Source organism: Lupinus angustifolius, chromosome LG04 (genome assembly GCF_001865875.1).
Source record: "Lupinus angustifolius cultivar Tanjil chromosome LG04, LupAngTanjil_v1.0, whole genome shotgun sequence".
Taxonomy (NCBI): domain Eukaryota; kingdom Viridiplantae; phylum Streptophyta; class Magnoliopsida; order Fabales; family Fabaceae; genus Lupinus; species Lupinus angustifolius.
The window spans coordinates 2,503,431-2,528,497 of NC_032012.1; the positions used below are offsets into that span (position 1 = coordinate 2,503,431).

At 36.1% G+C, this 25,067-nt stretch overlaps 3 protein-coding genes and 1 non-coding gene across 4 annotated transcripts; 2 read left to right on the forward strand and 2 right to left on the reverse strand.

Moving 5' to 3' along the window:
- On the reverse strand, positions 2,441-4,769 carry LOC109345084 (transcription factor DIVARICATA-like). Its single transcript, XM_019583863.1, has 3 exons — positions 4,561-4,769; positions 3,699-4,130; positions 2,441-3,227 (listed from the first exon to the last, which is right to left on the reverse strand). The coding sequence occupies exons 2-3, from the start codon at positions 4,115-4,117 to the stop codon at positions 2,705-2,707; spliced, it is 942 nt and encodes a 313-aa protein (XP_019439408.1). The 5' UTR covers positions 4,118-4,130; positions 4,561-4,769; the 3' UTR covers positions 2,441-2,704.
- On the forward strand, positions 6,854-6,926 carry TRNAR-CCU. Its single transcript has one exon. It is a non-coding gene; the product is annotated as a tRNA-Arg (tRNA).
- On the reverse strand, positions 7,701-10,650 carry LOC109345085 (sedoheptulose-1,7-bisphosphatase, chloroplastic). Its single transcript, XM_019583865.1, has 8 exons — positions 10,476-10,650; positions 10,211-10,330; positions 9,892-10,077; positions 9,137-9,218; positions 8,805-9,026; positions 8,568-8,668; positions 8,393-8,464; positions 7,701-8,145 (listed from the first exon to the last, which is right to left on the reverse strand). The coding sequence occupies exons 1-8, from the start codon at positions 10,575-10,577 to the stop codon at positions 7,864-7,866; spliced, it is 1,167 nt and encodes a 388-aa protein (XP_019439410.1). The 5' UTR covers positions 10,578-10,650; the 3' UTR covers positions 7,701-7,863.
- Positions 16,890-17,285, forward strand: LOC109344537. The gene has a single exon (XM_019583301.1). The coding sequence runs from the start codon at positions 16,890-16,892 to the stop codon at positions 17,283-17,285; it is 396 nt and encodes a 131-aa protein (XP_019438846.1).

Below are 25,067 nucleotides of genomic sequence, written 5' to 3' on the forward strand. Positions count from 1 at the left end.
GAATCAAGTATCCATTCATCTTTTGAATCGTGCTCTAAGACTATTAGTGCATCTGCACTATCATAATCATTTACTACAGCTGCATCTTCATATTCATAAATCTTTTCCTTGCCTTTGCGCTCTGGTCAATTCTTTCTTACATGCCCCTCCTTGTGACAATAAAAGCATTTATACTTTCTAGGTTTTACTTTAGACTTAGACCTAGATTTCCCTCTTTCATCAAATTGTTTTCGCCTCTTTGTTCTTCCTCTAACAAATAGACTATCACCTGAGCCTTTCGATCTCGAATATGATATTCTTTTCTTCAGTTCTTTCGAGTGCAACGCCGCCTTTACTTCGTTTAAGGTCAGATCTTCTCGACCATACATCATGGTGTCGATGAAGTGCTCATAAGAACTTGGAAGGGAACATAGTAGAAGAATTGCTTGGTCTTCATCTTCAATTTTAACATCAATATTCTTTAGATCAAAAATAATTTTGTTAAATTCATCCATATTATCTTTTATGAGCTTTCCTTCCTACATTTGAAGAGTATATATTCTTTTCTTAAAATGCAGCCTGTTGGTGTGTGACTTCGTCATCTATAGGCTTTCTAGCTTCAACCATAATGAAGCAGTTGTAGTTTCATTTGACACTTCTCGTAGAACTTCATCTCCCAAGCACAACAAAATTGCACTGTGTGCTTTTCCAGGTTTTCATCCTTTTCGTCCTCGGTCAGACTCTATGGTAACTTGTTTCTACCTTCCAAGGCTTTGCCCAAGCCTTGATGAACTAGTAGAGCTTTCATCTTCAATCGCCATAGGTTGAAATCATTTTCTCCATTAAATTTCTCCAAATCAAATTTAGCACTCGTATGATAGCCGTATACCGGAACAATATCGTAGTCCGTGAACATACACCAGGAAAGTTCGCAGGAAAGAGAGGTGGGTCTTAACAGACACACTTAAATACTAGGTCTTTCCTAAGACATAACTTTCCTAGACATGCACTTTCATACTATTATACATTTCTAGTAACAAGAACAATTCTTTTCTGATGTATAAGATCAGACAATGCTGTAAACACAGAGCATACTAAGAATTCTCTTTTAGATCGTACGGCTAAGCATGCAAGAGCTCTACGAGCTCTGATACCAGTTTGTTGGAGCGGAAGACCCATGGAGAAAATGACACCGAGAATTTAATGTGGTTCGACAATTTGCCTACGTCCACAGCTGAAGAGCAACAAGGATTATTCCACTATGATAAAAAAGAACTACAAGTGTTTCACTCACTTCTCAAAACCCAAGTACACCCAATTTCACTCTCACTCAATTATTTCTCACACAATTAGAACAAGAGAACAAGAAGAGAGAATATGCATTAAGCTAAGTATTTGTTGTGTCTTACAATGGCATGGAACACTCCTATTTATAGCCAAAGCTCTTGAAGATTATGTGGCTAAAGGGAAAAGTGCATTAATGTTAGTTTCAACATAGCCACTTCCTTTTACTTGGCTAGAAATTCTCCATTTCTTCAAGATAATCTTTAGCCACATCTTTTTTTGCTTGGCTCAAGAAAGTCTTTTCATCATCTTTTTCTTTTAGCCAATATTCAATAATTTTTTTCCAGGCCAAGCAAATATAGTATTAAGAGCTCAATCTTCACTTTGCCACCAAAAAAAGAAGGAAGAACTGGATTGGCTAAAAAGATAAAAAGATGACTGTGATTTTGCCTAATTTCTGAGTTTCTGACCCAATGAGCATGTGATTCTAAGTAAGTGGAATGCAAACTCAGATTCTACTATCAAAGTGATGCTGATCAAACATGGTCAACTTGGCCAAGTTGCTCTCAGAAAGCATTGATTATTGATGGCGGAAAGTGTCTAAAGACAAAAAAGCTTACTATATCAAATGCTGCCAAAAATTTCAATGGAAGTGCTCAAGTGAGTCAGGCCCATGAGCTAATTAATATGCTGCTTATAGGTTTTATGCAGTGATCAAATAATTAAAATTTTGTTTTTAGAGCATGAGGATCTGCAACAATAATAACTCTATCTAATGAGTCCATTATTTTGTAACTATAATGAGTTATTTTGACTTGAGGTTACTATTTTTTATGTTCAAGGAATTGGACCTACCCGGAGGTTAGGATTGAAAAGCATTATGAGCTTTGAGATTTGCATCACATGTTGAGGACATAACATTGGTATCATCATGTGATTCAATTTGTAGCTTATTAGATAGGAACAAAGGCTTCTAATTAAAAGTGAAGTTACTTATAATGGATAAACATGTGTACTGACACATGCCAAAATTTTAGTGGTTGGAGGAGATAACTTATCTCATGGTATGAGGAGATATTTTATCCTCCATTTTAGTACCTTGAAGGATACATGGGTGATCTAATAGAATTATATAGTTACAGAAGTTTGTCACATTCTCCTGGAGAGGTAGAAATGCAGAATATCTGAATGGTAGATCATGTGATTGAAGATTGAGTCTAAGAAATAGATACATTAAACTGTCATACTACAAACATGTAAACAAAGAAATAGACACATGACTTTAGACAACTATGAAAAGTTACAAATACAGTTGGAGAAATGAGACATTATTGAGGATGTTCATAAACCAAGTAGTCTAAGGTCATCTACATTGATCATAAAAGGCTATGATCTATGTAGTACAACTTGCATGTCTTTTATAACATGACCAGAGTCTGAATTACAGTGCATGAATACCGAAAATAGCTTCCTTATTGATGCTTCTAGAATCAGTCCTTAAACCTGGAATTTTTTGCTTGGCATGAACCTCATGGAAAGCACAGTCATAGATATCCTGCCCTTGCAATTTCAGGATCTTGGAAGTGATAACAGATGAAGATGGCATGAACATATCCTCACAATTTGGGTTGGAAACCATGTTTGACTCATCATATTGGTTATTAATCCATTCCAGTTGTGCTTTTTGCATGCTACTCAGTTTCGGCTGCGGCGAAGGCAGGTGAGAGTCATTGGATACAAGGGGTATGTCCTTATCCAGTGATGTAGTTTCTGCTAGATTAACAATTGTTATGTCATGGATACTTGGTCTCCTTTTATTCTCTTTCCCTCCAGAAACATTTTGCCTTATGTAGTACTTTTGAGCATGGCTTGCCACTTGTGTTGGTGTTTTCGTGAAAACGAAATTGCGGGAGATATTTCTCCAGTCCCCCTTTCCATACTTTAGAAGTCCCATCAGAAAACGTCTGTAATTCAATTTCCAAAATATCTTTGTCAAGCAAAGGATCCAAAGGAAGATAGATATTGTAACACCATGAATAATATAGTACTAATACTAATATTTTTAAGTTACATGAATACAAATTCAATACCCAAAATTCCATGTCTAGGAGAACCTAGACTAACTTAAAATCATGTTTAACATGTCAGAAGTTTTGTGAATGCATGCAGTATAAAAAATTTAACAAAATTAGAGTATAGCTTGTTGGCTAGATTGAAAAAGCAGCATAGCATAATATGGAGATAACAGAACACTAGAACAATGAATAAAATCTTGCTAATTGTTTGTTCAAGTTGAGTTTATGTGACAATATTATAGTCATTAATAATATGTAATATCTTATCTTGATTCTTTTCCCTGAACCAATTTCAGAAACTAGAGAATATTGTAAAACAACAAAAATGAGATAAAGACAATTGAAGATTATGAAACTCACTTGTGTTCCTCCTCTGTCCAAGGGACTCCTTTCTTTCTCTCCTGATCAGAACCCTTCACAGTTGTTGCAGCCCTCTTTCTGCATGCATCATAACTATGATTCTCAACCAACTCAAACATGAAAGAAGATTCAAGATATCCCGGAACCGGAACATGCCCTTCTTCTATTTCACTAACATCTTCTTCCAATTCCCTATATTGCTTGATCACATCAAACACAGTCTTCCCAGGGATAGTGGCTGCCACCTTCAGCCACCGGTCCGGGGTGTCCTTATCATATATGGCAAGGGCACTTTCAAAATTCTTATTCTCTTCTTTAGTCCATTCTGTGTTGTGACTCTCTTGGACAAATCCATTTGAACTTAACATAAAACAAGATGGATACATAGTTTCCAATTCCATGGTTTCAACCCCAAGCATGTTCCCCTACTCACTAAAGAAATGGAAATAAAGAACTAGAAAGAGATGCATAAAAACAAAGATATTATGTTACCTTTGACCCAAAGGTTGTAGATTTCAGAGTCTCTAAGTGATATCAAGAATCTACTTTCCTTGAGAGCATAAACTAAAGAATCTATAAAGTTTCTACCTTTTATAATTGAGGAGAATCTTGGAAAAATCATGACCAGAATTTTGATGCATGAATATAAAACATTATAGATAATTAAAATGATAGTTTTAAACCTGAGAAATAAAAAACATTAGCTTCTTATAATGACAATAATAGTATAAGAGCACAAAAACCACCCCACAAGTTTGAACTCCAAGGAACAAAAGCAGGGATATAAATAATATAAAAATTAATAACTTAGCAAGATGATGCAGAAAGTGAAGACCCAAATGAGAAAAGAGAATTTCTTTACAATCAGTGAAGGAATAGCCAGAAACTGTTCCCTTGTGTTCTTTCTTCTTGATGAAGCAACTATGAAAGCAAAAATATAACACTAACTGAAATGAAAAAACTGGAATTTAGAAAGAGGAGGAATTGGAGTGCAGAGAAAAAGGATTAGATTTAGAACTAGTGACAAAATTTAGACCTATTTTATAAGCATATGATTTGATTACAAAATTCAAAACCATGGGAAATTAGAAGTAATATTTTAAGGTATGAATATGTTGTCCGTTCTTCTTTTTGTTTTTATGGACCCTAATATATTGTCCATCCTTAGTGTCGTATATTCCTTATATGTTTAATTAGAGCAACTTTCTGCAGATATGCAAATAGAGGCTGCTTATAATTCGTAACTTCAAAAACCTATAAAATGTTGTTGCTGGATTGTTTTTTTGTATTACCAAAGATATTTTCTTATGTTAAGGAACTGATCTTTTTCGGTATTCGTGACTGTCCCTCCTAATAAATGTCGTTTCCAGGAATAGAACTTCAACTTTAAAGATTCAGTGAGACCTTACTAGACCAATGCTTATTGGTTAACTCATTTGTTTTGTTTATATGTATGGATTAGTTAGTACAGAGAGTGATCATTTTTATACGATATTTACATAAAAAGTTATGCATTTTAATTCAACTTAGACCATGTTCTTGGTTCTCATCTGATGTAGGTTGTCATTCTTTCCCTTTTGCAACATTATATATGACTCTTTTTTCTTGTATCATGTCATGTAAGTTTAATTGTTCTTAATACATTAACCGTGTGTGGATAACACTTATTATGTTTTTATCAGTACTATTTTTTGCTTAGCAAAAAAAAGTCATAGAATTTTGAGAGGAGGAACCGGTATATCATATGAATATGAATTTGGAAGAGTAGAAGTATAACATATAAATACTACATATTAATAAATTCATCAAGGGGAGTAGGCCACTTTGCTATTTTATATGACTCTCTTGGTCATATTTGGTTAACATAAAATGTTTTAAGAGAAATAACAAGTCGTTGGTTTAGTGGTGTAATGTTTCAATAGATTCGATGATGATAAAAAAGGTTAAGAATTCAATTCATGTGAGCGACACTTGTTGAGATGGAAAGTCACGCATTCCGAAAATGATTAGTTCCTTACTCATAAGTTGAGATAATACTCTTGATAATATAAACCAATGATATAAAAACTGTACCGTACCAGCCGGTTCGACCAGAAAACCGGCGAATCGGACCCTTAACCGATATGGTACAGATATTGAACCGGACAAGTATCAAAACCGGTCAAAACTAGTAAACGGACCGATAGTTGACTAAACCGGCCGGTTTATACACATACTTTTTTTATAAAAAAAACTTAAAAACTCATTACAAAGTGACTTATCTTTCCAAATCTTCAAGACTTATAATCTCATTGACATTTGTGTAATCTTGGAGTACTATCTGAAGATAGGATTTGGTGCAAAAATATAATCTCGATATGAGACAAATTTGACTGACTCATTGGTGTTAAATGTTAAAACTCCAAATTTATTTGTTTTGTATAGTGCGTTGTGAACTTGTGTCATTTATTTATATTTTGCGGTCGTTAAGTGATACTTTTGGATTGATATATGTTTTGTAATTTAGACTTTGAATTTGTTAAAGACTTAAAGTTGTTTGTTTATGTGAATTTTGAGTAGATTATGAATATGGATTATAAATTTGAGTATGTACCTATTTGAAAAAAAAATTGTTATAAGTTTATATATATAAATATAAGTAGATATGTCCGATTTAACCGGCATACGGTTTAATTACTGAATCACCGATTAAACCACTGTATCACTATACCAATATCCTAACCGGTTTGATAACCAATACGATTTTAACAACACTTATATAAACAAAACATTTTATTGGAATATGGTTGTTTTTTCAAAAATACTTGATTGAAAGTTGTGACACACTACAAAATATTGACATTTTCATGGAAATCTACCATTGCATATTAAAAAAAAATGAGAATCTAACCTTATTTCACTCACAATTTCATATTTAGATTTTAGTGGACATAGTGGAATATATTTTATCAATTTTTCTAACATAGATGCATTTTATTCCTAATTGAGATTCCATTTTCTTAAAACCGAACATATGATAAAGTATCGAGACCCTTAACATTGAGTTGAATTAAGTGAGTTACTTAAATTGACTTGGAACTTTTCCTTAATTTAGGGTTTCAAGAGAAATGGACTAAGAGTTGTTTTACTTCTAACAGAGAATGATTATACAAGTAGCGCCTGTAGCTCAGTGGATAGAGCGTCTGTTTCCTAAGCAGAAGGTCGTAGGTTCGACCCCTACCTGGCGCGCATTTTTTGAAAGAATATTTACCATTTCCTTATAATTATTCATTTTCATTAATTTTTTTAAAGAGTCAATAATGATTAAATATAAATAGTGGATAATTCAATAAAGCGTATAAAACAATACATACATTTTTTTCTCTTATATGTTTCTTTTTTCTCTCGGGAAATTAATACAATGTATAGTTACATCATTAGCCTAGTAACTAGGGTTGACAATGAACCGAACCAACTCGATATTTGTTCAAAACTTGATTTGTTATTCAACTCAATAAACTTAGTTCATGAACTAAATGAGTCGAATTTGAGCTGAAAATTGAGTTCTGATATATATAACTAATTTTTATGTTTATTATGACTCATATATTATTTTTTATATTTATCGTTATTATACATATATAATGTTATATTTATATATAAAAAAAAACTTTTGTGGTATTTTTTTGAAAAAATTAATTATTTGAGTTGTACAAATAAACCAATTCGAACTAGCCGAACTGTTCAAAACTTTAACCAAGTCGAACTCGAGCTAAAAAATAACTTGTCCCAAACTCGAGTTGAATTTCGAGAGACCAATCTTAATCGAGCTTAACACTGATTTAACTCGGTTTGACTTGTTTACGACAGGTAACCATACATCATTATTCACCAAACTTCTAAATTCCCATTATTTATAACGTATCGAAATTTTTTATTTTAGTTTGATCTATAATAAAATGTTTATGTCAGTTACTCAAAGCTAAAGAAGCTATGATATTTGAAGTATATATACAGTAGATGTTACCAAACATACTATAATATCATAATGTATTCATAAGGCAAAATGTAAAGCATAAAAATTGAGTAATTGCTGTACAGACTTGTCTGAAGACAGCATAATAATAACTTATGCAAAAAGCTGATAAAAATTGACAATGAATTTGCAAGTTAACCAGCTTATTAATTAAGCAGAAGCTCCAACAGGCACACCTTCCTTGAGCCTGGATTTACCATATAAGGTTTCTTCGAACCGAATGATTTCGTTCTTCGATCCATAAGCAACTTGAGTTCTTTCATCAATGTTTGTGATCACCTTGTCTAGCACTGACTGATAACCATCACTGCTGTAACCTCCAGCTTTTTCTATCAATAGGCCTAAAGGAGCTACCTCGAACAGCAATCTCAGTTTCGCTTTCGCTGTCGGGGATATCACGTTCGTAAATATGCCTTTTTCCTTTACAATAATCTGCAAGGAAAAGTTCATTTGTACAACAAGTTAATTAATAGATATGAAGATGAGAGAAAAGAACATAAGCCAAGTATGTTACAGTACAAAAAGTATGGTATAGATGTTAAAAAATGATGTATACATAGAACTAGAGTAATTTCTAAATGTAGACTTGCATTCACATTGAACCTTATACATGCTAGTGTATTCAGAATTAAATAAGGCCTATCAGAAAAATTATTTATGATTGAGATAAGAAAAGAACCTGGTTAACATCTGGTACCATTCCTCCTGTGTATCTCAATGTGTATTTTTCTTTGACATAGTAGTTAACCAACTATTGCATGGACAAGAAAAGATGTTTAAGTATTTATTTATAAATAAATGTCATAATACTATACAATAGTCCTTCTATTTATTGATATAAGACTAAGGTAGACCTTGTTATATTCAGGGTTGTCAACTGTGGCTCTCAAATTTCCAGGGGAGAATATTTTTCCTTCATTAATTTCTGTTGTCTCTTTGACATGTTGCCATTTTCCTGAAATAAGAATCAGATAAATTGTTATGTGATGAAGCTTTAGCCTTTGCACTATAGCAAAACAATGAAGGAACATAAAAAACTTTTGAAATTGAGTGATATAAAATGACCATATGTGACTACTACTTAAACTCACCTTCATCAAGCAGAAGAAATTCATGAGTTCCAGGGTAGTCCTTAAGGGCAAGCACATATGTAGTTCTAGGACCCAAAACCCCCATGGCTGCAGCAACTTGGTCTCTTCCGGTAACCGCGGTCAACTTGTCTCCAGGCCACACACCAAAGATGGTGCCTACTGTGAAATTTGTATCCACAATACTGGAGCCATCAAGGGGATCAAATGCAACACTAAATCCACCTGTAAGGTGCATAATCACACAAATGCATAAATAACTTCAAAATTGACATTTTTTGTATTAGAGTAAAGATTAAAATTTTGATTATAAGTTTAATATAATGTAGGCATACCTTCAATTGGACCTCCCATGTCCTGGAGCTCAGGAACTTCTTCGGAGCAAGCATATTTGCAGACATGAGAATATTTTAAGGCCTATGCATAAAACATTGGAGATGTTAGCTTCTTTGTACATTTAAAATAAGATGTCATTTTATTACTACTATCAACAGTTATTGCGCCCTAATATTCGGCTACGCGACCAGGAAGAAATCAAGAGTTAGTTCTATATAAGACTAAGGAGCACATTCTTAAACCTTATCATGACAAAGTCAAGTATCCTTACATAAACTATTTGAATTGAATTTCATAAATGAACTTTGAGGAAGTCAAATTTTAAATGGAAATAGTTTCCTAGATCAGAATTCAACATGAAACATAACATTGACAACTGAACTAATTCTCAGATTCCAGGGGAATGATTAAAACATATCACATTTTTACATCAAGAGCTTGCAGTGGAACCATACACTTAAGGGGCCCATGTGTAGGAAACTGGGAAATAGACCAATCTATATGCATGAATGGAACTAAACTGAAAGTGTGGAGAATTATGATTAGAAATATCTGGATTTAAATTTTAATTAAGTAGAAACTTATTGACAATGGGTGAGTTCGGCACAACGGTAAGGTTGTTGCACCATGAGGTAACGGGTTCAAATCCTAGAGACAACTTCTGTGCTTGTAGAGATAAAGCTGCATACATCTATCCTCCAAAAACATTGTGTAATGGGCCGCCCTTTTTTAGAAAGTTATTGACAATACTAACATCGAAAAGAAGCTTATTAGCCAGCATATCCACAGCAAGCTGCTCATCCCCGAATGAATTAACACATTGTGTTCCACCACAAGAAGCTGTCTTCACTTTGAAGGAAATTGTTCTCAATGCTTCTCCCATCGATATCAACAAAGATATCAACCCTTTGTCTGGTGTTGCCTTAGTAAGAAACTCTTCCTAAAAAACACAGACACCAAAATCAGTTTATTTCAAATTCATGCAAACCACAATCTATGTCAATTTGACACAGGAAGTGCTTAGCCATATAGACTCAGAAAGATAAGAATTTTCTAATGTATCAGTAGCTCACCAAACTATCACCAATTTCACATTTTGTTATGAGAGAAGTACCCTTTGTCTTTGATACCCTTTGTGTTGATTTGGATGTCACTCTTAGAGATTCTCCAAATAAAGAGGTTGACTTCAGATTCTGTCATTAAAATTATATTCATTTTAAACACTCATATTATGTTATCATGCAGAAGTTACATAAATAATAAACTGCAACATATAACTTCCTTAGTATAAGTTTAAATACTTGATCATTCAAATATGAACTCTATGATTCAACATACCCTGAAGCCAAAAGATGGAGAAATGGATGGTGGAGAGTGTTTGGAAGAAACACTAGGTAGAATAGCTCCTCTGGTGTAACATGCTGCTATTCCCGTTTCCATTGCTGCAAAATGTGAAGGAAAAAAGTTTTTTGCTTGTTGTGTTTAGAGGTTCAAGGTGTTATTGCATTCACTAATGTTAAGATACTGAGAAATGGATAACAATTAGTAAAATAAGTGGCTAACTTTGCATGGTGTGCCACGTGGCAGGTACTGAGTAGATTGGCTGATGAAACAGCTTTTTATGAAACATTTAGCATCGCAAGTATTTATGTGGTTGTGCTATGGTACTATACCCAAAGAGATATGGTGGGGATGCTATCCCTAGTGTTTGTTAGTTTGTAATTTTGTGTTCAAATGTTTATGTTATGCATATACTGAGTAGATTGGCTGATGAAACAGCTTTATTAATGTTTTGAGTACACAATCATTACAAAGTGAATGATAATTATATATGAAAATGATTAATTTTTTTTTGTCCATCAGAAATAAAAACAAAACCTAAGCTAAGACATCCAAAATTAAGAAATTTGACACGCCTGTAGGAGCAATTACCCAAATTTTGAGATTGGAGTCTGAAATAGCGCACTTACTTGTCATAAAGTCCGCCAACGAGTTAGCCTCTATATGAATAAACATAATCTGAACCACCTAGCAACAAGCAAGTAGCTTAGGTATTCGACTCACCACTTCGGAAATCCTTTGGTATCTAACCACAAGACTCTCCGTAATAATTTGCACAGCCTCAAAGCAATCACACTCAAGCACAACAGATCGAAATCTCTCATCCCAAGCCAAAAGCAGTCCATGTTCCATTGCAAAGAACTCAGCTTCAACAGCAGAACCAACTCCAAAACTAGATGAAAACCCAAGAAGCCATTTTCCTTCATGATTCCGGATAACACCACCGCCACCCATGATATTGGAATGCATAGAACAACTGCTATCCACATTAAGCTTCACCTGCCCAACTGCAGGAGGAAACCATTGAACCGGAGAGACAGAGACATCCCCACAACCATAATCTAAGTCATAATGAGCCCAATCTCTATAGTCCTGATGGACACGAGCAGCCATATAGGTGATATCCCAAGCTTGAGTACCCAGAATGGTATTATTCCTCCACCTCCAAGCCCACCAGATGCCTGCTAAGAAAAGACTACCATTAGGGAGTGTAGAATTATACCTCAACCAACTACTGAAGGGTAGATTACTCCAGAAATTAGGATGGACAAATTCAAGACGATGCCAAAGAAGGATCGAGTTAGGGCAATTTCTAATAGTGTGAAAAAGGTCTTCCACAAACCCATTACGCCGAGCACAAACCGAAGTCGAAGATAGATGTCTATGAAAATGAAGATCATTGGTAAGGAGCGAGCCATGAATCACAAGCCAACACATGAATCTCACTTTTTCTGGAACCAATAACCTCCACACCCACCTCCATTCTGAGCTATGAAGATCGTCATTGTCACTAGATTTAAGCCAATTATAACCATAATTAGTCGTGAAGCTACCAAAAGCATAGTGATGCCAAAACCGACCAACCTTAGTCGAAGACAAACTGGGGACAACCCAGTCTGATATCAATTGACAAACCTCTTGCGGGAGAAGAATTGACAAACTATTGAAAACCCAAGAATCATCTCTACACAGATCATTAACACAAGGCGAGTATCAAATATATGAACATAGTCCACCATGTTACAAATTTTACCAAACCAGACCAATTATCATACTAAAAAGACTAGTAACCACTGCCAACATGACAAGTAAAGCCTTATTTAAGCACTGTGCTAGCCTTCAAAATGCTTTTCCAAGTATAGGAAACACAAGGCTTCTGAATAACAAACAATAAGCTCCAGCAAAGTTTATTCTGATCAGACAATAAGCTCCAGCAAAGTTTACCAAGGAGAGAAGTATTCACCGAGCGAGAATCATGAAGAGCAAGGCCACCATGACGTTTGGGCTTAGTAATAGTATCCCGCTTCACTAGGTTAAGGTTGTGCTTCCAAACATCCCCACACCATATGAAGTTATGAGCCATTCTGTCAATGTCATTACACACGGTATGAGGAATCCGCATAGTATAAGTAGGGATAGAATTAAGAACAAACATCACAAGAGAAAGCCTACCTGATTTATTCAGAAGATTAGACTTCCAAGTGGACATACGCCTTTGAATTTTCTCAAGAATCGGGTTGAACATATACCTTGGCACCCTTCCATGCATAAGAAGAATACCCAAATATCTATCCAGTTTGCATACAACTCACATAGAGCAGATACTCATAAAGCTATTACGTTTACTCACGAGCACATTCCTAGACCACATAAACTTAGACTTGTCCATATTCACCTTGAGACCAGAAGCTTTACAAAAGACGTCCAAGGTATTAGTAATACACCTCACTTGAGCCTTCGAAGCTTTACAAAAAAGAAGAACATCATCAACGAACAAAAGATGTGATAGGGATGGCCCATCCCTTGACAGTTTAATGGGCAACCATCGGCTAGAATCTACCTTTTGCTGGATAGATAGGGCTAACTTCTCCGTTCACATAACGAAAAGGTAAGGAGATATATGGTTACCCTAACGAAGACCTCTACTGGGCACAAATTTCTCCAATCTAGACTAGATATGTTACCAGACCTCACACACCACATAATCAGATCCACACAAATCTGAGGAAAACAAAACTCATTCAATGTAAGTTGTAAGAAATCCCAATTGACTCTGTCATAAGCCTTTTCAAGGTCCACCTTAAATGCCATAGCTCCCTTCTTCGACTTAGTTCTGTGCAGAAAATGCATGACTTCCTGAGCAAGAATGACGTTATCAGAAGTATATCTCCTAGGAATAAAACTACTTTGCAATGGCCCAACTAGATCATCCAGATACAGTCTCGGTATATTCACCAACATCTTCATTATCATCTTGTAGATGACATTACACACACTAATAGGTCTCATCTCCTTTAAGGAAGTAGGATTATCAATCTTTGGAATAAGCACAATAAGAGTCTCCATGAGACAACTATCAGAGAAACCAAGTCTAAAAGCATCATTACCAAAGACCAGACTTTAACCCCCACAATATGCCAATACTTCTTAAAGAAGTAGGGGAATGATGTTATCAGAAGTACATCTCCTAGGTATAAAACTACTTTGCAATGGCCCAACTAGATCATCCAAATACAGTCTCAGTCTATTCACCAACATCTTCATTATCATCTTGTAGATGACATTACACAGACTAATAGGTCTCATCTCCTTTAAGGAAGTAGGATTATCAATCTTTGGAATAAGCACAATAAGAGTCTCCATGAGACGACTATCAGAGAAACCAAGTCTAAAAGCATCATTACCAAGGACCGGACTTTAACCCCCACAATATGCCAATACTTCTTAAAGAAGTAGGGTTGGAAACCATCAGGACCATGAGCTTTGAAAGATTTCATACTCATAACCACTTTAGTCACTTCCTCTAGAGTAACTGGGGCTGTCAGAGCATCAACACCTTTGATAGACAAAATAGGCGTGCGAACAAGACAACAACCTAAATCAACATCAACAGTACCACAAAACAAATCCATAAAATAGCGTTGAGCTTCCTCCTTCAAAAGATCAGGATCTGTATGCCACACGCCATCATCAAAGTACAGACCGTGAATTTTATTTCTTTTCCTTCTCACAATAGTCTGAGTATGGAAAAATTTGTTGTTCCTATCTCCATATTTCACCCATTACTCCCTCGATTTCTAGAACCAAAGCATCTCCTCTTGCCTCAAAATAGAATTGTATTCCCGCTGAAGTTGAGCCTCAAGCCTCAAGAGCTCTCTATCAGCAACACTGTCAAGCTTCAAATGAACCCCCTTGATCCTAGCCTCAACTTGATGTTTCCTTCTGAAAATGTTCCGAAAAGTGCTTTTATTAAAGATCAGAGCCTCTTCCCTTACTTTAGCAAGGTCATCCACAACATTCCCAGCACCATGAGACCAAGCATTTGAAACCACCGAACGAAAATCTTTGTGAAAAGTCCAAGCCACTTGGAAGCGGAAAGGTCTATGTGACACATCAGCACCATCTCCCCCGCACCTAAGCTGCATGGGGCAACAATCACAATGAAGTTGTGTGAGATTCTCAACGTAAGCTTCCAGAAAGGATGTCCTCCAAGAAGAATCAGAGAAACCTTTATCGACGTGTTTAGAAATGATGCACCCACCTTCGACCCTACGGAACTAAGGGAACCTGCTTCCAGCTGCACCCAGATCCATAAGTCTGCACCTGTCAAGCAAATGAGAAAATTTGTGGGCCCTTAAGGCAAGAAAACAACCACCTCTAACCTCTGACGGTAAAAACACCTCATTGAAGTCACCTAACAACAACTAAGGAATGACCACAGAGTTCCTAAGATTAGCAAGATGCTCCCACAACAAATCACGAACACTCCAAGATGGATTGGCATAAACAACAATAAAAGTCCAAGATTGCATCCCATATTGAACACGAATAGAAATAGCTTGGGAGCAATTATCGAAACAAGTGTAGTTGAAAATACTATCAATACGTGATAAAACCTGGATACCACCAGAATGAACGGAAGCCTCCACAATGTCAGATCGTTGATATCCCAAACCATTCCAAAAAACTCTAGCATCTTCAAACTGACAATGAGTCTCAACTAGAACAACAAGAGATAGATTAAATTTCTGATTAATTCTCAAGCATGACGACAATCATTTCTATCAATGGCCCCGCGAATATTCTAGGCAAGGATACTGAACTCTTTGAACTCAATCATGACAAATAAAAAGAGATAAGACAATGAACCACCATTAAGGACCAGCCATAGTAGTATCATCACTATCTTCAAAACCCACATCCTCCTGCCTATGAGTAACATTACCATCATGCATACCATGATTATGATTATTGGAATTAACCATGTTGAAGGTCTCTTCCTCCATGAAGTTATTAGTTCCAAGTTCCAACAGCAACATGCTCATGACAAGAGATATTAACGTGAGAAAGAGAGGCATAATGGAGCAATCCCTTACCTTTTTCTATATTATGAAGCTCATCCAGGATGGCTTCTTCTTGAGAGGGGCACGTTATTTTCATGTTTGCTGCTGGAGGGGCCAAGGAACCATCTACCACTTCAGAGAGTGCTCTAGGGCTATGACTAGTCTTGAAGCTAGAACCGGGCGGATCCACAATAAGAAGAGAAGCTGGATCCGTGTGCATGAGAGTGACGTGCATGAAATTTTTGCAATGCTTAATTAAGCCAGGTGGATCCAACACCTCATTATATTTGGATGCATTAATTCCCAAAAATCACCTTTATTAGATAATTCTAGCCCTTGTTCCCGCATAATCCTGAACTCAAGCCTATTTCCAATGATTGATATAGTTAGTGCATCTCGCCATTTAGTATTGTATTCAGCGATGACATTGGCATCGAAGGTAACTATATGAAGGAGCCTATTTCCATCAATCAAATTCACTTTAGCTAAACCGTTGGCAATGAGATCAATATCCTCTCTTACGGGGATAGGATGTTTATCAGCCAAAACCTTGTCACAGAATGAGACTTTCACTCCCTCCGAGTTTGATGCCATACCAATATCTGGAGGTTTATCTAGAGGTCGAGCCTAATTGCTCAGGGGCTGAGCTTGGAACGCGAAGTTGGAGCTCATGGTATTGAAGAATGAGGAAGATGACTTGCCACTCAAGCAAACCAGAAGCAATACCACAAAGCCAAGCCATGTGTAGGGCCATGAGCAAAGCCACGAGCAAGGTCATGCCAGGACCACTAGGCCACGAGCAAAGCCAAGCCATGAGCAAGGCCACGAGCAAGATCAGGCCAGGACCACTAGGCCACGAGCAGAGCTAAGCCACGAGCAAGGCCACGGGCAAGGCCACGGGCAAGGCCACGCCCAAGGCCATCATGAGGCCACAAAACAGAACACCAAGGCCACAAAACAGAACACCAAGGCAGAACATTTCATACACAACTCACTCAAGCTCCCTTTGACAAATCATGTAGCCCATTGGGCTAATCCCTTCTTAATTCCCAAATTATAATCATAAATATCAGCATTAATTCAATACTAGTTAGGTTAGGCTAATATTCTATAAGTTAGTTATGTTACTTGCCTTACAAGCAAGGTTGTTAATTCGGTTAGTAAGCTTCTTGAGAGGTTCTTTCCTTGTATAAATATGTGACCATTAAGGGTCAAAATCAATAAGAAAATAATACACTTCAACTAAACTTTTGTTATATGGTATCAAGAGCCATAAGCTCATCTTGCTTCTGCACAAAGAAGCATCACTGCCAAGCCTAGAATTCAGGCCAACAACAACAACAAAGCAATGGCAGAACAACAAGACATACAAATCAGCATGAATCACAACGACTTCCAAAATCCCTTTTACCTACATCCAGGAGAAAGCCCTGGTGCCATCTTGGCTACACCTCCATTGGATGGCAGCAATTATCAATCTTGGAGTAGAACCATGAGAAGGGCTCTATCCTCCAAAAACAAATTCAAGTTTGTCAATGGATCAATCACCACACCAGAACCATCAAGCCCTGAGTATGATGTGTGGGAAAGGTGCAACAACATGGTTGTTTCATGGATCACAAGGAGCCTTACACAATTAATTGCCCAGAGCATAGTCTATATTGACAATGCTCAAGAACTATGGACTGACCTCAAAGAAAGATTCTCCAAAGGAGATTACTTTAGGCTATCTGATCTAATGTAAGAGGTGCACTCAATCAAGCAAGGAGACAGAGCAATCTCCAACTACTTCACAGATCTGAAAACTCTATGGGAGGACCTTGAGACACTAAGGCCAACACCCTCTTGCTTCTGCCAAAACAAATGCACATGTGGAATGCTTAACATCATAAAAGATCAAAGAGAGAATGAGTATGTGGTGTGTTTTCTAAAGGGGTTGAATGAAGAATTTAATACAACAAAGGGCCAAATTCTACTCATGGAACCTTTGCCTCAAATGAACAAAGTCTTCTCTCTTGTCCTTCAACAAGAAAGACAAGTCAGTGGACCAAACAATCCTAAGGCCCTTCTGAACTTTGCAAATGAAAGAGCACCTAGCAGGAACAATGGTGGACAGCAATGGAGAGGAAAACCAAATGAACAAAGAAGTGGTTTCACACAAGGCAGAGGAAGATTTCCTGGAAGAGGATACAATGGACAAAGAAGTGGTGGAAATGGACTCAAGGAATGCACCTTCTGTGGAAGAGAAAGACATACAGCGGAGACATGTTACTTCAAACATGGATTTCCACCACACTTCCAACAAGGAAAAACTAGACAAGAAGCAGGTGTCATCAATACCACAACAACATATGATCAGAAAGTTAGCAGTGATGAATCACAAGTCAACAACTCAAAAACCAGTAGACTTAACTTCAGTACAGAACAATATGAGCAACTAGCAACATTGCTCAAAAGTATGGGAAAGCAAAGCATCAACCACAATGTCAATCAACTAACCATAGATCCAAACAGCACAGATCAAGAAAAGCATGATCAAGAAAGCCATCAACAATCAGGTAACAAATCCTATTGGATACTGGATACAGGGGCAACAAATCATGTTAGCCCCAACATATCCAACTTTGCTACTCACCACAGCATCAGACCAATAAAGATTGGTCTACCAAATGGGACCACTGCATTAGCAAAGGCATCAGGGACAGTCATCTTGTCTAAATCTTTAATCTTGCATAATGTCCTATATGTGCCTGACTTTAAGTTCAATCTACTCTATGTGCATAAACTTGCTAACTCATTACATTGTAAGCTAATATTTGATAACTCACATTGCTCAATTCAGGATACAATTACCTTGAAGATGATTGGGCATGCTGAAGTGAGAAATGGCCTTTATTTGCTTAAGAGTATTGCTAGACATAATAGTGAAATATGCAATGTAAATACTTTGGATTCTGTTCCTTTTTTTGATCTATGGCACTTTAGGTTGGGACACCCTTCTATGACTACCTTAAATTCAATATGCAAAAACTGTTCATATGTTAATTTTGATGAAAATAATGTGTGTGATCTTTGTCACTTTGGCAAACAAACTAGGCTGCCTTTCCCTAACAACAAGAACAAATGTAAGCATGGCTTTGATTTGATACATATGGACATATGGGGACCAATAGCACACACCTCTACACAAGGATATAGATACTTCCTAACTGTTGTGGATGACCATACTAGGCACACTTGGCTCTTTCTTATGAGGGCCAAGTCAGAAGTGAGAGACCTTGTTCAGGGCTTCCTAAAACTGATCAAAACCCAGTATGACAAAGCCATCAAGGCTATAAGGAGTGATAATGACCTAGAATTTAATATGCCTAATCTTTATAAAGATCATGGCATCCTACACCAAACATCTTGTGTGGAGACACCTCAACAAAATTCTGTGGTTGAAAGAAAACACAGACACCTCCTAAATATCACTAGGATCCTCATTTTCCAGTCCAAATTGCCTAAGTCCTTTTGGTCATTTGCTGTGCAACATGCTTGTCACCTAATAAATAGGTTACCTAGCCATAGCCTTCAGGACAAATCTCCATATGAGCTTCTGCACAATAAAGTTCCTGACCTTCAAGAGCTAAGGGTCTTTGGTTGTCTGTCATTTGCCTCCACTCTTGCTCAACATAGGTCAAAACTTGACCCAAGGGCAAGAAAGTGTGTCTATTTGGGACACAAACAGGGCACAAAGGGGTACATACTTTTTGATCTACACAAAAGAGAAATATTCATTTCTAGGAATGTAATCTTCCATGAGCATATCTTCCCCTATAAACCTTTGAGCACTGACTCAGCACAAGACACCACAGAAAGCAACTTAGGATTCTTAGAACACTTTGACTACTATACTGCTCCACCAAGTGACCCTACCTGCACAAGACTTGAGGACACTAGTGACCCCAATCTATCAACTCATGACTCTGGCAACAATAATTCACCAAACCAGACCCTTAGGAGATCCACTCGAACAAAACAAGCACCCACCTATTTGCAGGATTTCCATTGCAATCTAACAAACTTCACCACTCTCAAACCTCTGGCTGCTCAAAAACATATCCAATACCCTCTATCATCTGTCTTATCATACAAAGCAATCTCACCTACACACCTTGGCCATGTCCTCTCCATCACAACCACCATTGAACCTAGATTTTATCACCAAGCCATCAAGTCAGAGCATTGGATCAAAGCAATGCAGGAAGAGCTACATGCTCTTGAAATTAACAAGACTTGGAGCACAAGACTTGGAGCCTTGTTGACCTCCCTATAGATAAGACTCCCATTGGATCCAAATGGGTCTATAAAATTAAATACAAAGCAGATGGTTCTATAGAGAGGTACAAGGCCAGGTTAGTGGCCAAAGGTTATAACCAAACTGAAGGCATAGACTACCTAGCAACCTTTGCACCAGTGGTCAAACTGACCACAGTTAGACTCCTACTTGCTATAGCAGCATCACAGCATTGGATTGTCCATCAGTTAGATGTCAACAATGCTTTTCTCCATGGTGATCTAAAAGAGGATGTATACATGGAGATACCAAAGGGGGTAATATGCAAACACCAGAATAAGGTGTGCAAATTGCACAAGTCCTTATATGGACTAAAACAAGCAGGCAGAGAATGGTTTCATAGGCTAACTAAGACCCTTACCTCTTTGGGATACACACAGTCCCATCATGATCATTCCCTATTTACCAAGGCTTCTCATATGCACTTTACAGCTTTATTAATATATGTTGATGACCTAGTCTTGGCTGGCAACAACCATAATGAAATACAACTTGTTAAAAACTGTTTGCACACACAATTTATAATTAAAGATCTTGGTATTATAAAGTATTTTCTTGGATTGGAAGTTTCAAGGTCAAATGCAGGTATTGTTCTATGCCAAAGGAAGTATGCTTTGGATCTACTGTCTGATACAGGATTCTTAGCCTGCAAACCAGCACCAACACCCATCATCAGGACCACCAAACTGCATCAAGATGACTCAACACCATACACAGACCCTGCTGCCTACAGAAGACTAGTTGGGAGGCTCATCTATCTAACCAACACTAGACCAGATTTGAGCTATGCAATACAACAATTAAGCCAATTTATGGCAAAACCAACATGCCAACATTATCAAGCACTAACAAGAGTCCTCAGATACATCAAAGGAAATCCAGGACAAGGACTCTTCTACTCATCTACATCTCCCCTACAACTCAAAGCTTTCAGTGATTCAGATTGGGCAGCATGTATTGACTCTCGAAAATCTATAAGTGGCACATGTGTCTTCCTTGGTAACTCCCTAGTCTCATGGAAATCCAAGAAACAAACAGTTGTGGCACGCTCATCCTCAAAAGCAGAGTATCGTGCTCTTGCATCAACTTCATGTGAAATCCAATGGCTAACATACCTGCTCCTCAACTTCAGAACTCCTTTCATCAAGCCAGCTTTACTATATTGTGATAATGACTCAGCAAGGCACATAGCAGCAAACTCTGTCTTCTATGAGAGGACCAAGCATATTGACATTGATTGTCATGTAGTTCGTGAATATGTCACAGAATGAGACTTTCACTCCCTCCGAGTTTGATGCCATACCAATATCTGGAGGTTTATCTAGAGGTCGAGCCTAATTGCTCAGGGGCTGAGCTTGGAACGCGAAGTTGGAGCTCATGGTATTGAAGAATGAGGAAGATGACTTGCCACTCAAGCAAACCAGAAGCAATACCACAAAGCCAAGCCATGTGCAGGGCCATGAGCAAAGCCACGAGCAAGGTCATGCCAGGACCACTAGGCCACGAGCAGAGCCAAGCCATGAGCAAGGCCACGAGCAAGATCAGGCCAGGACCACTAGGCCACGAGCAGAGTCAAGCCACGCCCAAGGCCATCATGAGGCCACAAAACAGAACACCAAGGCCACAAAACAGAACACCAAGGCAGAACATTTCATACACAACTCACTCAAGCTCCCTTTGACAAATCATGTAGCCCATTGGGCTAATCCCTTCTTAATTCCCAAATTATAATCATAAATATCAGCATTAATTCAATACTAGTTAGGTTAGGCTAATATTCTATAAGTTAGTTGTGTTACTTGCCTTACAAGCAAGGTTGTTAATTCGGTTAGTAAGCTTCTTGAGAGGTTCTTTCCTTGTATAAATATGTGACCATTAAGGGTCAAAATCAATAAGAAAATAATACACTTCAACTAAACTTTTGTTATACATGGTGAATTCAAAACCAGGAGAACGTGATATATCTCTCTCTTCCAAATTTGAAATTATAATAAGTCTACCCTAATCTAAGGAAAAAAGTAATTTTATTTAAATCTATTCAATAAATTCAACCTATGTTTTCACTGTGCCTATCAAAATTATTTATAGACCATAAGTCGATCCATGATAAAATGCAACTAATTCATCCATTAATAAAAATATTTAGTGGACCTGACTACATTGAGTTACATTCACCAAGGGCCAAAAATAACATTAAATCCATTTCACTATCCAAAAATTTAAACTCCAATATTTTGGATTGATCAAAATTTTCAAAACGGTTACTTTAAATCTATGAGTTGGAATAGACATGACAAAATGGATGTTCCTGGTCAGGTCGACTAACCAAAACTCGAAAGTTTATAAGACTTAGATATTTTAATATGTATTTTTTATTAAATCCAGACTTTTTAGATTAGACCAAGCAGACTATATTAAAATCGGATTTGGAGCGTGCTTATCCTTGTGAGTTCGAGCTACTCGTTTTTTCTTCTTTTTTCATTTTTTGAGACATTTGGCTTGATAATAAGCCTTAGGTGAAGATTATTTTACAACAAAATGGTACTATAGACATATAATAAAAATAAATATTGGTTTTATGAACTTTGAATAAAAAAAGAATAATGGTTATGACATATATATTTATAAATTACAATAATATTATAAAGTGGAACATTATATTATTTGTCTTATTTTTTAAAATGTCACTATAAAATTAAATGAGAAGAAACATTGAACTATATAGATTTCATTTTATTTTTCTTAATTGTGTATTTAATTAGATTTAACATTCACACAAAAAACATAATAAAGAACAATAATTTCTACAAGAAAACTAAAAGACATCATAATTATTTACCATAGATAATTCTATACAATCAAATTTAACTCATACTAATTCACAAAGAAGGTATTGATAATGAGCGCACAAAAGATCTTCATACCGAGAGTAAAGAATGATGATCATATATCACGACAGTGATTATATTTTCATATATAAAATATCTTCCGAACTTTAGTCTATACTATCATTATTATAAACTTACATTATATTATTTTTATAGTGTTTAGATCTTTTGTATATTAAGGTAAAGTCACAAATTATATCAGGTTTGGAAGTGAGAGTCCAATAAGAATGAGAAATTTAATAAATGCATTATGTTAAATATTATATAAGTGGACTTGATATCACATCTTAACTCAAAAGTAATGCATTAGATCTATGAGTTTGCTTGAATTGAACATATTAATATTAAATAATATATATTTAAAAAAGATTAATAGGTTAAAATTTAAATAGTTATTTTTAATATTATATAGGTTGATCGCCATAACCCGTAACCCGCTTAGGGCGGGTTTGGGCTATATTTTAATATACATAAATTGTACATGAACTTTTTAGCCCAGTCTAGTTTAGCTCTAACCTATGTGGGTTAGCCCGAACTCGTACTAGTAGCCCATTTTAACACATCTAGGATGGACTTGAGAGTAAGAGGGAGGATCAAGCATAATAGGCTAATGTTAGATCCAATGAAGGATCAAAGACATGATTAGTAAGAGGTGTCAAAGTCAAGAAATGGTTGAAAACATGATGTTGATATCGATTCTGTGCCTAACCCCAACATTAACACGTAGTCCCAATGTCGACATAAGCTCTAGGACTAACGTAAATATCAACTTAGAGCCCAACACTAACTTTTCGTGTGGTTGCAACATTGTCGTCTAATCCAACCTTAACTCTGACCATGAGCCCAATAATAGAATCAGTTGATAAACCTCAAGTCAACTTTGATTACATGTGCTCTTGTGGGATTGAAGGTAGGTAATGATGGCAAGATTTGGATTTTAACAGTCATTTTTTATTATTTAATGTGCCAACATATCAACCTTTGAGAAATGTTTGTGCCATATGGGTGTTGTTCCCGTGTAAAGGTTAGAAAACATCAATTTTTTGACTAAGATAAGAGAAAATAATAAATATTTTGGCACTAAAGTATCATATCTTAGTATAATCGAGGTACTAATGTAGTTTGATAGTTACACTCGACCTGATTTATCATAAGAAAATAAATAAAATTGAAATGAAAATGAGAATTCAAAGCAAATCATGTGGAAAATGAATATTCATTATTTATAAAAATAATTTAACTATCTAAAATAATGTATACAGTTGATTCAAACAAAAAATTATATTGAAAATTGTGAAAGATATGTGATATATTTTATTTTGTTATTAATTTATTATTGTTACTTATTGGAGACTTGAGTCCAACAATTTTTTTTTGTCTCATACTTAGTACACCACTACACTAAAGGCAACCCCTCAATTTAATTCTATATCAATTATGACCATATAATACAATAATGAATAAAATATTGAACAAACTCATACATAGTGTAATAAATATAAGAGTAAACATGTTATATGTAACACCGTGTTTTTCACAACACTTTTAATTAAGTAATTAGTATTAATTGATTAATTATAGAAATTAATTAGTAACGTTTTAGGTTAAACCTCAGTTGAGTTTTAGTCTTTATTATGATTTTCTTGCTTGCCCTATTTTTTCAAGATTTTTGGAGAATAAAAGTTTCTGAGACGATTTCAAGTCGTTTTATCGAGTTTTCACCCATTTTTGGAGTTCCGTAACTCGGAATCGAAATATGATTTCGCTGTTGGCTTCGAAATATTATGTCTAGTCAAAATAGACACCAAGTTTCTCTGTAACTCATCTCTAGATATTTTTCACCTCGAAATTCAAGTTTCGACGTGTCGGGCAAATGTCCTAAATCGGGAGATTGTATATTTCCGGACGAAATTATCCGAAAAATGTTCGGACATGATTTTTATTGAGAAATTACATCATATTAATAAAGTTGGAAGTCATTATTTCATCAGTCACTTACTTGTTACAAAAGTAATACAAAAGCTTCCAAAAGCCCCTAAGTCATTCAACAAATCCTCTCACTCCACCACCACTAGATAGATCATCTATGCTAGTCTAAATCTACTTATTTTGCATTAAATTTTCTGATTTGGTGAGGGTGAGGCTCTCCTATAAATATCTCATTCCATTCTCTCATTTTTACACTAAATTCACAATACAAGCTAAGGTAATCTTTTATTTTCTCTTCTTCATCTTCTTCTCATACTTCATAGAAAGTTATGAGCTTTTATTATGTTGTTCATAAAGTAGAGTTTATATT

Excerpts from the sequence above, each read along its gene's own strand:
- LOC109344537 (XM_019583301.1), top strand. The coding sequence starts at position 16,890 with ATGGCAGAACAACAAGACATACAAATCAGCATGAATCACAACGACTTC.
- LOC109345085 (XM_019583865.1), bottom strand. The coding sequence starts at position 10,577 with ATGGAAACGGGAATAGCAGCATGTTACACCAGAGGAGCTATTCTACCT. Across the intron at positions 9,219-9,891 it reads CTAATAAGCTTCTTTTCGAT|GCCTTAAAATATTCTCATGT; the intron begins GTTAGTATTGTC and ends TTTTATGCATAG. Across the intron at positions 9,027-9,136 it reads CATGGGAGGTCCAATTGAAG|GTGGATTTAGTGTTGCATTT; the intron begins GTATGCCTACAT and ends TGCACCTTACAG.
- LOC109345084 (XM_019583863.1), bottom strand. The coding sequence starts at position 4,117 with ATGCTTGGGGTTGAAACCATGGAATTGGAAACTATGTATCCATCTTGT. Across the intron at positions 3,228-3,698 it reads TGGACAGAGGAGGAACACAA|ACGTTTTCTGATGGGACTTC; the intron begins GTGAGTTTCATA and ends ATTGAATTACAG.